Genomic DNA, 16226 nt, shown 5'->3' with positions numbered 1-16226 from the left:
GAAGCTACAGGAGAAGTCGCAGCAAAAGCTCTGCCAAAGGGGTCTCAGTTTGTGCGGCCTTCCTTGAAGCACACCAAAGTGGGCTGCGCGCCCGCATGGTGCGCTGGGCCTGATCCGCCCGAGCAAGGGTGTGGGTACGACGGGCGGGCTGTCCGTCCGCAGCCCTCGGCACTATCGGTGAGTGGCCCGGCGTGGCCCACTCGAGCGTACTCTGCACAAATTCAAATTTTATCTTCAGAAGAAGAGTGAAATGTAGAGCACCAACATACCGAGCTGCCGGCACGTTACGCAAAAGGAGAATGCCCTGTTAGCCTGATTGTCAACTGATGAGAGAGAGAGAGAGAGGGATATGTTTCTATGCTCTATCTATTTTAGCAAAAAACGGTAGAAGATCTGTATTTCATATAGTATATGATCAGCTGCAGCATAAACTGCAAAAAACACAAAGGAAGTCTCCAAGAGAACATTCTCACAAACAAGAACTCGCCGTATACCGTATACGTATCGTCACATGATGCAACCCCTAGTCCCTACTACTGCCTCGACTCTCAACACAACAAGTCCTTTCGGAAAACCAAAAGAAAATGATAAAGAAAAAAACATGTACATCAGTGCAGCTGCAGCAAAGTCTGTGCAGCTCATGTGTAGTTATCCCAGTATCTTCAGGCGTTTGACGGATCTTGCGAAATCGCTGCAAGAACATCACAGCACGATGTCAGCAACCATCCAATCCCCTAAAGATCTCTCTGAATGGAAACAGCGGGAAAGATGATGAACTTACTCCCATGGCACGTCTCCAACGAGCATCCAGTCCCCTTCCCCATCCTCGTAGGTGACCAACACATGGCAGCTGGTGGAGCTGCTGATTTCCTCGCCGTCTGCACACCATGGCAATAATTCCGGAATCAGAAATTCAGAATAGGCTGGTTGGAAACTCGGACGATTCAAGATCCTCTGAATTTTGATGCATGGAATGGTATTGTAATGGCGCGTAGAGTACCTTGGTTGCTGGTGGTCGGGAACATGCGGCCGAGCGTGGCGAGGAGCTCGTCGTAGGAGGCGTGGAGCGACAGGTCCACCTTCCTGCCGATGGCGTCCCCTTCCTTCTTCACCTTCACGTAGTTGGCGCCGCCGCACGCCCTGCTGCGCGCGGAGCTCACCGGCGGCCACCCCACCAGCGGCTTCTTATTGCTCCTCCTGCACGACGAGCCGTCGTCGAACAGCGGCAGCGTCGTCGCGGCCGGCGCCTGCTGGAACGCCTCCCTGAACCCTCTCTTCCCGCGGGCACAAGAATCCGACGAGCTGCTGCTGAGCTCGTCGGCGACGTGGTTGCTGCTGACCATGGGATGGCGCGCGTTCGGTGGCGCCAGCCCGAGCTCCAGCTCCATGTCGTGCTAGCTGATTGAATCGATTGATCCTCTGGCAAAGCTGTGAATTCCGATGCCCTCGATCTTTTCTTCTGTAGGGTAGGAGTACGCGTGCTTGGATCAAATTAACAGACTGGAGAGAAGAGGCTTGGAATTCAGATGAGATCGCAGCGATGAGGAGGAGATGCTCCAGCATACTTATATAGTGGGAGAGAGACGTGAGGTGCTTGACAGCGGGAGACGATCAGGAGGAATCGATGTGGGGGGGCAGCTTGTCGGGGTTCAGGGGGACCCAAAGGCGGCCAATCTGTGTGCCTGCCTGCCTGCCTGTTGAGCAGGGACGTGGCTGTCCAAAGGCTCCCCCCGGCTTTGCCTTGATCTCTTCTCCTGTAGCCTACCGACAGGACCCGTCAGTTTCGTGTGTGCTTTTAGTGGTAATCCACTGCACCTGCGCCGGTGGCTTTGCCTCCTTTCGTGCTGTGATGGAGTGCAACAGCTCGTTGACAGCCTGAGGTACTACGAGTCAATCTGTCAGCAGGCAGTGCCATCTGCTGTCATGTGAAGCTCGTGTTGTCTACTGTCGAGTTCAGTGCATCTCTCTCAGTTCACGGCCTATGACCGCACGAGATGCTCCGCGACGGCGTGAAGCTGAAAGCAGAACGGTCTGGCCATCAGAGCCGCTTGGAACACTAGCATTGCGGTGATGGTAAGGCCCTCGTCGCCGGCCGTTGAAGTAGGAGTCGTTGCATTGCACCAACCACCAAGGAATAGTGGGATACCATGCACGCCGAGCCGAGCCGCGCGTGCACGCCGGCGGCAGCCGCAGGGGGTGCGCAGTCGGGCAACACGCCTTGGAACGTGGAAGCCGGCCGCGGTCGGCGACTCGGGGGTTGCGGGCGGGCAGGGCACATGCATGTGTGGTGCACCGGACAGGCAGGCATGTGGCCTCCTCTCCCCCTGCCCGCCGCCCGGCCGGTGGTCGCGTGTCAGCCGTTGAGCCAAATATGCGTGGCGCGTGCGCGGCCGCCGCCCGGTTGCTCCGGCCGTGGGTTGGTTGCCCGTAGGATCTCCGCCGCCACGGTGCCTGTGCCTCCTGGTGTAGTGGGCTCCAAGTTCCAGCGGCCTCCCGTTCTTGACGCGCTTCTTCTTCTTTGGCGTGCAGCGCACTGCATCGCCGCCCGGAGGACACGCACAGTGTTCTGCTCCGCTCCGCTCGGCAGCCGATCGCCCTGCAGCTCCGGCTCGGCACGAAGAGTCGAAGACTCTGGTCGAACTCCGAGCCAGATGTTCGCAGACATGTCGATCGCTCGGAGGAGGCCACCACGTAAGAAGAGAAAAAAGACCCTCTGGGTGGCACCAATGGGCCATTGTTTATGCGCGGTGCTCCCAGCACGAGATATTCGGCTCCACCCACCCACAGCTCGATTATGGAAAATCGTAGCTTGGACATAGAAAATCATGGAGCACGCAGGAAGCCTGCAGATTCGGTGTTGGCTTGGACGAGAAGGCTGGTCGAAGGGAGACGGAAACTACCGTATCTCACGTGTCCCCCGCCCATGCCGGCCGGTCTCTCGGACACCCTTGTCCCGTACCACTCCGCCTTGTCGGCGTCCCCGCGCGGACCTGACGTCATGGGCCGCGCAGCAGCGGATCAGGCAGATCGATCGATCGATCGATTTCTCATTTTCTCTGCCGGCTATGGCTATATCTGCCAGGATCCTGTCGTCCTGAACCTGAACTACCAGAGATTCACACGATGCTGATGTCTTTGAGGTTCGGTTGCTAGCTGTACTTCCCCATTCAAGTTGAACGGTTGGTGTCACTGAACAAGATCCTGGAGCGTGCCAAATCGAGCCTCACCGTCCCAAAATTGGCTACTGGATTCTTGCAGTCAAGATCTGCCGGAAAACAGCCTAACCATATACATGCAGTCAGGCAAGGTGAAGTTACGGAATTCAGATGACATTAAAGACAGTAGCTATTTGTTCCTTTCATTCAGTCATAGCAGACTGTACACAACATCCGCAGATACCTGGAGTGATTTACCTACATCGGCATGCATCATCCATCATACCGGAATCCATGCCCCTGGGACAAGTATCATTCCCTGGAAGATTCAGTCAGTTCGATGGTACTCACGTTCATCATCATCCTAAAGCCTTTTGAACATATATCAAGAAAAAAACATATTTTGTTGATGCATTTATACTATGGATTATTTCAATAATGATGCAATTTCACGTTCAATCCTGTGAATAGATCAACTAGTTGTAATGGATAAATGAGCTAGAAACCATTACACGATCTGTGAGAATGTGCACATCCTCCTTAACTGAGTCGATTTTGTATGTATGTGCCAATCGGAAGTGATGTTACGCTTCGTATTAATCAATTTTAATTAAAAAAGTCCAAATTACTGCTATCAAGTGTACACAAAGTTCGGGTAACCCTTAAACTATTTCTTGGTTTGATTTACCCCTAAACTATGACATTTGTTTCGATTTATCTCCTAGCACAATTTGTCTTTTTTTTCTTCATGCATAGGTTAAGTTTTAAGTTAAAATTTTGGGAGATGACATCAGTCATCATAACACATGTTAGAAAAAATCATCATAATTTTTTTTATTTTTTTGATAGCGTATGATATTTAATAATAAATTAATTCTTTGGATACATAATTATTAATTATACTAAAAATAATGATGAAAAATCCATACTATATTTTTTTATAAACATTGTGGTGTTCACTATCATTCTGGAAAAAATTAAATTAAAATTAATTTTTGTATGGAGAAAAAAAAGACAAATTGTGTTAATGGTAAATTGAATTAAATAGCATAGTTTAGGGGGTATATTGAGCCAAATAATACTTTATGGGGTTATCCGGACTTTGGCTATATTTGAGGTAGTAACTTGAACTTTTTCATTTCAATTTACCCGTATCTCTGTACTGGTTGTTTTTTTAATCGATCCATAGTTCACACCTTCATAATTTATCGATGGAGCATCTATCTGTCATTTGTGTTTTATGGTTGAATACTTTTTTAAAAAAATAAATACAAGTTTCAATAGTTTGATAAGCGTGATTTCCTCAAAAAAAAGTTTGATAAGTGTGATCATATAAAATAGTTTTATAAGTGTGATAATATAATTTCAATAGGTGTAGCCGTGCTTTAAAACAGAACACAACCATTTTTCGCCTTTTCTCCCAATGAATAACAATGCTCGTACCCGTTTTACATGACAGAAAAGGATGAAACATGGATACAATAAAATTTCAACAGTTCAACCCTCGAGATGACGATGCCCATTACAAAAATTATACGCAAATTTCAGATTCCTGTACCCTAAACTTTCATTCGGAGCGCAGAGATCTCCTAATGTCTTGGGAATTGAACTGTTTCGGTACAAATTCCATAGAAATTTCCCGCATTCCAAATTCCAAAGACATGCGGTTATCGAAAATGAACTTTCAAGACGGCAATCAAATTGGGCGTAATCCGTCCAAATTCGAACGAAATTCATCGATCCAAATAGGCCAAACAGAAAATGCAAACGATGAAAGGGCGTATTCGCACATTCCACCGTCAGCACCATTTCCAGTCCTCCAGATCCGCAAGGCCCCGTCCGTCCACCTCGCTCGACACGCCTCGCCTTCCGCTGCTTCCCGCCCCAACCACCTCGGCGTCAGATCCCGCTGCTCCCCTCTCCGGCTCCCCGCGCGGCGGCGTGTCCTCTCCGAGATCTCGACATGGATACGGTCGAGAAGATCGTCGAGGACTTCGCCTCGGACATCGCCATGAGTCCCTTCTCCTCCGGCACACGTCTCCGGTGAGACCCCGCGGCCCCTAAATTCCCCCAACCCCCGCCGGATCCGTGGCGCTCGTCCGTAGCAATGCTGTAATTGAGCTTCATGAGCTGCCCCGCAGGGATATGATACGCGCGATACGCGCGTGCAAGACGGCGGCGGAGGAGCGCGCGGTGGTGCGGCGGGAGTGCGCGGCGATACGCACGGCTATCAGCGAGAATGAGCCGCAGCTACGGCACAGGAACATGGCCAAGCTCATGTTCATCCACATGCTCGGCTACCCCACCCATTTCGCCCAGATGGAGTGCCTCAAGCTCATCGCGGCCGCGGGGTTCCCGGAGAAGCGGGTGGGCTACCTCGGCCTCATGCTGCTCCTCGATGAGCGGCAGGAAGTGCTTATGCTCGTCACCAACTCCCTCAAACAGTAGGCTCGCTCGACTCTGTCTCTGTGATATCGCTGCTGTGATTGTTGTTTCCTCAAATGCTGTGCTGAGTTTTGAGTAATGTTAGTGCTTAATTTGGGACAGAGATCTCAACCACCCGAACCAGTTCATTGTTGGCCTTGCGTTGTGTGCGCTTGGGAACATCTGCTCTGCTGAAATGGCGCGAGATCTGTCACCTGAAGTTGAGAGGTTGATGCGCAGTAGGGAAGTTAATACAAAGAAAAAGGTACTTTCCTGCATAATGACTAAGCAAGTCCAGTTGAGTATGGCCAAAACGAACAGCCAACAGCTGAATTGTTGATCTGTGGCATTTCAAGGAATCTGAACAATCATGAAACCTAGGTTAATTCATAAACTGCATATGTTATGGGAACTATCAAACTCAATGGCTCTGTATACGTGTCCATCAATCAGTCTATGTAGCTATTATCCGAGTAACTTTTGGATGCAATGCATTCCTTGTACCTTTTCATCATTGTTTGATTATTTTCAATGGTGTTTTTGAATTTATGGTATACTTCTACATGTTTGTTAGGCTGCTTTGTGCTCTATAAGAATTGTAAGAAAAGTGCCAGATTTGGCGGAGAACTTCATGGCCCTGGCTGCATCACTGTTGAAGGAAAAACACCATGGGGTTCTTATATCTGCAATTCAGCTCTGCACAGAACTATGCAAAGCCAGCAAAGATGCTCTGGAGTACCTGAGGAAGGTAAGCGCATTTATTTCTTACCGCTGAGGTCCTTTTGACAATAACTGGATTAACATAATGGCTCTGGTTCTTTTTAAATATTGAAATTTTAGAGAATTTTACATCTTTTAGCAGCCATAATTCAAGCTGCATTCTAGAAACTGTTTTGGGGTTCTATCTGTTACCATATTTTGTGAACCACTACATTCCCCTAGTTGCATGAAATTCCCCCCAATATCACCAATAGCACGACATGGAAGTGCACAGAAAAAAATTTCAACTGAAAGCATGCCATTTCTTTGTCTAACTTTTTCTTATAACAATTTAAAGGGTTCTATTCGATATATTGATGCATCATTGTTCTCTCATTTTGTATAGAAGATGCACAGCTTTTATATTATTTAACATCAAGATTTTTATGCTGAAAATGGACTATAATACCAGAGAGGCTGAGATATGCGTTATGCTCATACTTTTACACTTTTCTCCTTGCAGAACTGCATTGAAGGGTTGGTTCGCATACTGAGAGATGTGTCAAACACTTCATATGCTCCTGAGTATGACGTTTCTGGCATTGCTGATCCATTCTTGCATATTCGAGCTCTTAAACTTATGCGCATCTTGGGTCAAGGAGATGCAGATTGCAGTGAATATATGAATGATATTCTTGCTCAGGTGATTGCTTAATCTTTATCTTTGGTTTCATATGCAGAACAGTGGCACTTATTGTTCATCTAGCAAATACATAATTCAACAAGGGTACAAGCATGCATGTTCAACCTTAATTTTCTTGGTTTGTATGTCCCTTGGTCTTGCCTTCCAATCAGGGTATAGACTTACAATGGGGTGTTACACAATACAGTGAACTAGTTTTGCACTATTTAGCCCATGACAGATGACTCATGCATTTCATGTTGTGCTGACAAAACTATGACGTATTTCCAGTAAATCTCTTTGTAACTGGTGCGTATCTTGGATAACAAGATCTTCCTAGACAACCTTGTTACATTTGCATTTGAGCATTTGCCTGCATATTGAAGTTGGTAGCTAACCATGGTATTATATATCCAGGTTGCAACAAAAAGCGAATCAAACAAGAATGCTGGAAATGCCATTCTGTATGAATGTGTTCAGACGATAATGGGTATTGAAGCTACTAGTGGTTTACGTGTGCTGGCAATTAATATTTTGGGTAGATTCTTATCAAACCGAGATAACAATATAAGGTTGATCTGCTCTGCTTATTGCTCTTATCGAACTTGCTAGTTGTAATAGTTGATTATATTGAGCTTGCAGCTGTAGCTTATCAAATTTGATTCAACTGTAACTATTTTTCAAGCAATAATACATGGAACAATTGGTTGCTAATTTTGATCAATGAAATGTTTATTGGTTTATCTATCTGCTCCGTAGGTGGTGTATTTACTATGCCTGTCCTCTTTCAGATATGTTGCTCTTAACATGCTTATGAGGGCCATTACAGTTGATGCACTAGCAGTGCAGAGGCACAGGACAACAATATTAGAATGTGTGAAGGTAAGAATGCATGCAACTCTATCCATGCTGATTACTGGTCTTACTATACCTTACGCTAATTCATGCCCATGTATGTATGGCATTAGTTTAAGAACCCTCATTATGTTGCAGGCTCGCACTTTCTAACCTTCAGCATGTTAGCATAATACCATCAAGATTTAGGCATTCACATTTGTCAGACCTCTTATATCCAGCTAACTTAGTGTACACTGTAGACCCACCTTTTGATTTCAACTTTAAAAGGTTCTCAAATGAACAAATGTGCGTGACAAAAGTGTTGGCTTATCTATCCAAATATTGTGGCAGGAGCTTTCAGTAGTTTCATTACTCCTGCACCCATGCTTTAGAGTACTTCTCCTGTACTTGCTAAAGCTGGATTCTATGTTACTGCTTTTGCAATGCAATCTTTAATGCAAATGGTTCTCAGTGTATGATCTATTGGTTCATAATTGTACATGATCAAATCTGCTGTGTAGCGAGCTGCATCGAGCCTAGGGGTGGTAATGGATCATGGCCCTCATGCTTCCTTCACAATCCAACTCAGTCCTATCTATTTTTAGTTCAAAAGCATATATTATTATGGCCTGGCCCTTATTGAGCCCGATCCTTAAATTTGCTAGGCTAAATTAGAGGGCCCTTTACCACCCCTAATCAAGCCTGACATTTACTGTTTCCAGCGCCCTAGTTCTGTTATTCTGGCTTTTAACATTTCTAGCGCTGTGCACCTTTCAGGACGCTGATGCCTCCATTCGCAAAAGGGCCCTTGAACTTGTTTTTCTGTTAGTCAATGATACAAATGTAAAGCCTTTGACTAAAGAGCTCATTGATTACTTAAACATGGCGGATCCAGACTTTAAAGGAGATCTCACGTCAAAGATATGCTCAGTAGTTGAAAAGTCAGTATCTATTTGTTTTGTTGGTTAATTGTTTGGCACGCGGAGCGTTTAACAACGTTGCATCTCCAATAGGTTTTCTCAAGAGAAGTTATGGTACCTTGATCAGATGTTCAAGGTTTTATCTCTGGTAAGCACCTAAGTATTTTGGGGATATTTTTATGTCCAAAGAGGATGGACTCTTAAAACAACAATTTTTTTTTGGGTTTCTTGCAATTCTTACTTTTAAGTTCTAACCTTGCATCTTTTTTGCTGCAATACTGTTAAAAGAATTTGTCGTTTCTTCATCTTCTAGGCAAGTCGGTTCACCTTGTATGCTCATAAATATGGAACACCTTAAGTCTGCGGGTTTCTTGCAATTCTTAATTTTAAGTTCTTACCTTGAATCTTTTTTGCTGCAACACTGTTAGAAGAATTAGTCGTTTCTTCATCTTCTGGGCAAGTCTGTTCAACTTGCATGCTCATAAATATGGAACACCTTAAGTCTGTATAGCACATCCTGAAAATTTCAAGTGAGGGTATGATATGGAATAACTAGGGATAGCCCGAAGAACCTATTCGTCGCCCTCCCTCAGGAGGCTCTGACTACTTTTAGGGTTCTTCTTGCTTGTCTACAATAGATGGTACAGCTGTGCTTATATAGCCAGCCATCTAACAGAACCAATCTAATCTAAACAACCTTATCTCTAAAACAAACTAACTACTTCCGTCTGCCTACTGCTTTTGCTAAACTAACTAGTAGCCTTGGGCCAAGGCTGGCCCGCACAACTTGCCATAACAGGGTATTACCTCCATTGGCATGCCATGGTAAGAAACTGTAGAGAAGGAAGCTTTTCAGGTTCCTTCGAAGCTATCCCACAGTCCAAACAAACCCATAGAAGAAGAAACTTCTAGCTATGCCCTAGATTTGAGCCTTATGACTTGGGTTCTTCTGCATTTTTCCTTGCCTTATGTCATACTTACAACATGCACACAGCACTCCAAAGGATGCCAAAAGTTTCCATTATAACAGAGAATTTGTCATACATCGTTTGAACTACACAAATATTGCTATCTTTGCACACAAGTTACTGGTATTTGTGATACTGTTCATAACTGTGTTTAACCATGTTCATGTTTCAACCTTATATTTTAACAGGCTGGAAATCATGTGAAGGATGATGTATGCCATGCGCTTATTGTTGTATTAAGCAATGCATCAGAGCTTCAAGGATATTCAGTGAGATCATTGTATAAAGGCCTTACAAGCATATGGCAAGCAGGTTAGGGAAAATTTGTACTCTTCATAGTGCATGGCTGCGTGCTGTTCCATCTCATCCTACTGATATCGGTAATGTGTTAATGCTATACTATTTAGGGAAGTTTAGTAAGAGTAGCTGTTTGGTGCATTGGTGAATATGGTGAGATGCTGGTGAACAATGTTGGCATGCTGGATGGGGAGGAACCAGTTATGGTGAGTGGACAATTATTGCAGGATGTCCTTTTCTGACCCTCTGAACTAGCTAGGTTGTGCTCTGAACTTGCTAGATTGTGCTCCTTGCCGTCTGAACTACTACATAATTTGTCACATATTTAAGTTCTGTTGCTGTCTGCTCGAACGAGCTGGGCTGGCAGCCATCCCGGCCCATCCAAACAAGGGCTCTGTAATTATTCCAGAAATTCCATGCACATTGTTCATTTATTTCTCTATGTATGCACAGCTTAAGATAAATGGATTGAATTGCTTAAGGGTCTCCAATCAAGATTAGACTACTACTTCTCTACATTTATTGTATAAGCATGTGATCCTGTGCTTTTAAGTGTCATTTGTAACTTGTCGTGCATCATGTAATATACATTAACTTATTCAGGTAACAGAATCAGATGCTGTGGATGCTGTAGAGGTTGCTTTTAACCGCCATTCTGCAGATGTGACAACTGGACCAATGTGTCTGGTTGCTCTTTTGAAGCTCTCCTCACGGTTTCCATCGACATCAGAGTAAGATATCTTTCAACTTGGCCTCATGGTTGTCACACAAATTGGGGAGTGCTTTGCGGACCCGAACTGGAATTGTGGCGGTAAAAATGGACTTACTCCACCAATTTGTCCCATTTTTTTCCCCAAATGTGTGCAACCTTATTATCTCATACAGTCATACTTTTAATACAAAGAGAACTTCAGACTCACTGCCAATCAGTGAATTATGGGAATGTTTTTCCTTGTACACACTGAAGAACTGTATTATGTGTATTTATCTGAACGTTATGCTAGTCACTGGTGGTAAACCACCACGTGCGATTTCCTCATCTTTTTAATACCATCTTTGATGTATCTTCTTGACAAGCTTATCACATCTTTCTAGGTGTTGGCAACTTAGACATATGGTCTTAGTTATTTAAACTATATCCGCCTCTAAGGCTCTATCTATATCGTACCTGCGGCAGTTATTCCGATTATGGTGCTCCTTTTCAACTTGAAAATACTTTAAAGCTTATCATGTCATGTAACTAGTGTTTACCATCGCTAGGTGATTCTTATAGTATAATACTGCTTTGTTAAGTAATATGGCTCTACTTCCTTAACAGGAGGGTGAGACAAATAGTTGGCCAGAATAAAGAGAATGTTGTGCTTGAACTACAGCAAAGATCAATCGAATTCAGTTCCATTATACAAAAACATCAGTCTATCAGGTGGGCCACCAAACTTTTAGATGTTACTGCAGAAGATTTGTTTAGTATTTTGTTGCTTATGAAAGATTTAATCTTAGTATCTGTTTCAAATGCAGATCATCTTTGCTTGAACGTATGCCTGTTTTGGATGAAGCTAGCTATCTGGTGAAGCGGGCTACTGCTACAAAGGCAACTATTTCAGCAGATAAACTTGCCCCGGCAGTCACTCCTGGAGGCCTTAAGATTTCGAATGGTGTAGCAAAACCCCCGTCAGCTCATTTAGTTGATTTGCTTGATTTGAGTTCCGATGATGCACCGGCTTCAACCACTGCTTCTACTGCAACACCCAATGATTTTCTGCAAGATCTTCTGGGTATCGGTGGAGTGAGTTCATCAACGGCAGGTATGCTTTTTCTCAGTATCTCTGTTCTTTTGTGTGTGGTTTCCTTGTTAGCTTGCTTCTCTGATTACATTTAAAGAGCAAAAGGACTTTAGGTGCCCTCTGCACCCATTCTGTTTGTCCCTCTCTCAGAATATGTTCTCTTACCTTGTCTGCAATTTGAGCTCACTGCATACTCAAGAATTTGCTAATTTGTCATTCATAATTTTATCCAAAAATTTAGTTCTAGCCGGATAATATGGGGTCGTCATGCTGTGATGTAGACAGTTCAATATTTCATTTACTGCAGCAGTACATGAAAGAGTTGTTCAGTACTTAAGTTATTAAGTGCACTATTTGTTACATTCCTTTTGTTATCAGAAAATCCCCTTGCTTTAGCACTTCATAAATTTCTTTCTGTTTTTGTTCAGATGTAACTTCAACTGCAAGCACAGATATTCTTATGGACCTTCTATCCATCGGATCATCTCCATCGCAGAATGGCACGCCAGCTGTTGGTCATCCTGGACAAGGTAAAAGTAATTTTAGCTGTAGAAATTGCCTATGTTTCTATGACCATTGCTGAATTGTGTTATACTGATGTAGCAGAGTCTAAACCTATTCCTGCTGCACCTGAAGCTATTGATCTGCTTGGTAGTTTGTCATCAAGTACACCTGTTTCTGGTTAGTTTGGTTTAATGTTGACTGTGTGAGTTGTCTATTTTCTGTTTATAACCATTGATGATTTAACACTACTCAGCAGAGACTAAACCCACATCTGTGGTACCTCAAGCCATGGATCTCCTCGATGGTTTGTCGTCGAGTACATCTGTTTCGGGTTAGTTGGTTGTTGATATTAGCAAACAAAGTAACTACAGCATGCTCATGGTAACTAAACCTCCTAATTTGTGCAGGACTAGAGAAAACAGCTCACCCATCAATAACAGCTTTCCAGAGTCCAACCTTGAAGATCACCTTTGATTTCAAAAGGCAGTCTGGAAACCCGCGAGAGACGATGATTCATGCCACTTTTACAAATTTGACATCTAGTACCTTTACAGATTTTATTTTTCAGGCTGCTGTTCCAAAGGTAACATCTTATTGCTATATTCTATGTTTGAGCTGCCCACTGGCACTACAAATTACCCCTCTCACATTCCATGGTTTTTGCTCTACACGTCTACATACATTAGTTTTTATCAATTGATAGACAATCACTCCATGATAGTTTTTGTTGCATATCTTCTAGTAGTTTGGGTTTTGATGGGTTACATGCTACCCATGTCCCATGCTGACCATTCTTTTTTTCATTGAATTTATATAGCTTAGTTTTGTAGTTATTCTGTACTCCAATCCTAGAAACGTGCAGATAGCACCTTTCTTCACATTAGAGCAAGTGAAAGAGGCTAAAAGTGATAATCATTTTATTCCTCCTTTGTGTTCTTAATAAGAGCTATAAGATTGATATGCTGATAATGTTTCTTATACTTGCAGTTCATCCAATTGAGACTGGATCCAGCTAGCGGCAACACTGTTCCAGCAAAAGGAAATGGTTCAGTTACTCAAGGGCTTAACGTCACCAATAATCAACAGGGCCAGGTATATGAAGATCTGCATCCTTTGCTTCCACTTCAGCTTCTTTTGTCTATCTTTTTATTGCCTTCAATTTTAGTCTTATTCCACACGATGTGATTTCCAATTGTTGAAGTTATATGGCTGAAATACTAACTGTAGGCCAAAAACCTTATAGCGTAATTTTGCAAACTTTTCGCAAATTAATCTGGACATGCTTAATGGGTATTGTAACTGCTAAAATACTATCCTGGAAAACTGACTGATGTATTTCTATTGCTGCCCCTGTGTGTCTTTCATTTCTTAGGTAGGCTCAGGGGTGGATCCAGGACCCGGGCTGGGGGTGCTGCAGCCCGGGTCTGGCCCATAAAACTGCATGTATTTCCACGTTTTATGCAGTATAAATCGGCCCATATAGCATCAAATCAGCCCATTATCTCATTGTAAAATCAATTTGCCTTGGTCCAGCCCGGGTCCGGCTGCAGTTCTGGCTCCGCCCCTGGGTAGGCTGTTGACTAATGTTCCATGCACCGTAACTTAACTTAATATTAATTTTCTTTTTTTTAAAGCAATAAGGACCAACGTGAGCCTTTTTTGCATGTACATTTCCCGAAACGATCAGATGTATAACATATGTAATCAGTACAGAAGCAGATTTATATTTTTTTTTGGCTTTAGCTTGCAAGAACTGTAACTGTGTGAGTAAATCTTGGTTGGTACTGAATACTGATTACCTATGCATTTGTTTATAATCATATGTTGCAAAATAGGCTGTAGTAAAATTTGACGTATGCTCATACAAGCTACTTGCTGGTATCTTCTCATTTGCATGTACTTCCATAATCCATAATCATTTTGCGGTAATGTGCCTGTTTTCAACATATGTATCTGCTTAGACTCATTTTGCACCCATCATTAGTCTGGAGTCCCTAGTTTATCCTACCACAGTTGTACCCAGGGTTTTGAATCCTGAATTACTGCCTGTAACCAGTTCTCTCTTGGTGGGTACCATGAGAATAAATACCGACCAAAGAACGTTTGTAGTTGCATATAAAATTTTGAATTCAAGTTGATAAACTCTATTTCAAGTGAGAACCAGACAGAAACGGCCATAACCGGTGGTAACCAGTCAAATTAAACTGAACTTTTGTTTTTGAAAAAACAAACGAATCCTTGCTATGGACCGAACTTTTTTTTTATTATCTGGAATTTAAGACCCGATTATGTTCTTTAGCAATTTTTAAATCGTGAGCACAATCCTTTGTTTTGGAGTTATCCTTTGGAGCCCCATGCTCATTGCTGATGTTTCTTTGTTGTATCTCTGTCCTGAGCAGAAACCACTTGCAATGCGTATCCGTATGTCTTATAAAGTGAATGGCGAGGAGAGATTGGAACAGGGCCAAGTCAGCAATTTTCCTTCTGGACTATAGTGCCATTTGTGTATATTATATCTTGTTGTGATAGCTATCTCAAATTGACGTGCTGGAGACAGAGAAGATTTCTTTTACCCTGTTCCACGTTTTCCTGTATTCTTGTTCCCCCCATTTGCGGGGGTACTTAGAGCAAATAGTTAATCCCGGCAGTTCATTTTTTTGCCCCATATCTATATTGTATAGTTAATCCCGGCAGTTCCTGTATTTTTATTGCCCCATATCTATATTAAATTCATGCCTGATGTACACCACGCTTGAGGATAATCAGAAAAAAGTCCATTCTACTCATTACAAATAATCTCTATTTTCATGTACTATCTACCTTTGGTTCCAGTCAGTACGTTTATCATGTTACTATGTTCCAGTCAGTATGTTTCTTGGACCATGCTCAAACGCGCATGCAGTCGCAGCATCTATTGGCGTGTTTGGGAGATAGGTGGACACTAATTAGGAGTATTAAATATAGGTTAATTACAAAACTAATTGCATAACCCTTAGGCTAAATCGTGAGATGAATCTATTAAGTCTAATTAGTTCTTTGACAATGTGGTGCTACAATAACCATTCGCTAATGATAGATTAATTAGGCTTAATACATTCGTCTTGCGATTTAGCTTAGGGGAGTTTTGTAATTAGTTCATGTTTAGTCCTCCTAATTAGCATCCGAACATTCGATGTGACAGGATTAAAGTTTAGCTTCTGATATCCAAACACCCCCTAGTCTACTTATCCCATCCTTAATACTGAAGAACTGTCACTTTAGGGGATTTATTTTTGGTGCTGTAATACAGGCTAAGCCATCTCATCCCTAAAGCCGAAGCACGTCGGGTTTACAGCAGTCCAGCGTCATGGTCGGGCTGCTGGTTGGTATTTCAGAGGCCAACAAACCCCGGACGGTCTTTCATTTACCGTCCTGTCCTGAGGTTCTCTGGATCGTCGATTCTAATGAGTGCGGCCGCGATTCGATCTGACGACTTCAAGCGGGGGAGCGCCCTCTGGGCCTAGTGGAGGCCCAGTAATCGGTGACCACCGGCTGACGACGCTCTGAAGAAGCAAGCTCTCGTTCCAGCGTGTGCCTTCAGCGTGTACAAGGACATGCGGTTTGCAAGGCTTATCATGGAGCGGTAGTGAAGAAGCTCAAGGATGGCATCTCTACGTCTGTTCAGATAACAATACATTTGCCTGATTGAATCTGGCACTAGAGTGGTATAGTTGTACCATCTTTGTAATCGTAGACGTTCAGGACTCTTGTCGGCTAGAATTTTGATAAACGTACGCGTACCTGTGTCTCTAATTAGGCCCTGTTTGTTAGACCTTCGGATTCTTCTAAAACGGTTTTGGCTCTAGCTCCTTTAGTTGAGTGACTTCTCTAGTGGAACTGAAGCTGTTTTGCAAAATGTTTGGTAAAATAACTTCTCAATGATAATATGGTTAATTTTATGATCACTTAATGCTTGG

At 43.4% G+C, this 16226-nt stretch overlaps 1 protein-coding gene and 1 pseudogene across 1 annotated transcript; one reads left to right on the top strand and one right to left on the bottom strand.

Moving 5' to 3' along the window:
• Positions 1-378: 378 nt before the first annotated feature.
• LOC101771394 (auxin-responsive protein IAA9) lies at positions 379-1529 on the bottom strand. Its single transcript, XM_004954217.2, has 3 exons — positions 1001-1529; positions 782-878; positions 379-691 (listed from the first exon to the last, which is right to left on the bottom strand). The coding sequence occupies exons 1-3, from the start codon at positions 1386-1388 to the stop codon at positions 649-651; spliced, it is 528 nt and encodes a 175-aa protein (XP_004954274.1). The 5' UTR covers positions 1389-1529; the 3' UTR covers positions 379-648.
• A 3425-nt stretch (positions 1530-4954) lies between these two features.
• On the top strand, positions 4955-15082 carry LOC101771002 (annotated as a pseudogene).
• Positions 15083-16226: the final 1144 nt, after the last annotated feature.

Source organism: Setaria italica, chromosome I (assembly GCF_000263155.2).
Source record: "Setaria italica strain Yugu1 chromosome I, Setaria_italica_v2.0, whole genome shotgun sequence".
Lineage (NCBI taxonomy): Eukaryota > Viridiplantae > Streptophyta > Magnoliopsida > Poales > Poaceae > Setaria > Setaria italica.
Note: the sequence above shows the minus strand (reverse complement) of the source record. Positions and strands in the feature narration are given on the sequence as shown.

Excerpts from the sequence above, each read along its gene's own strand:
- LOC101771394 (XM_004954217.2), bottom strand. The coding sequence starts at position 1,388 with ATGGAGCTGGAGCTCGGGCTGGCGCCACCGAACGCGCGCCATCCCATG. Across the intron at positions 879-1,000 it reads CCCGACCACCAGCAACCAAG|ACGGCGAGGAAATCAGCAGC; the intron begins GTACTCTACGCG and ends CATGGTGTGCAG. Across the intron at positions 692-781 it reads GTTGGAGACGTGCCATGGGA|CGATTTCGCAAGATCCGTCA; the intron begins GTAAGTTCATCA and ends ATGTTCTTGCAG.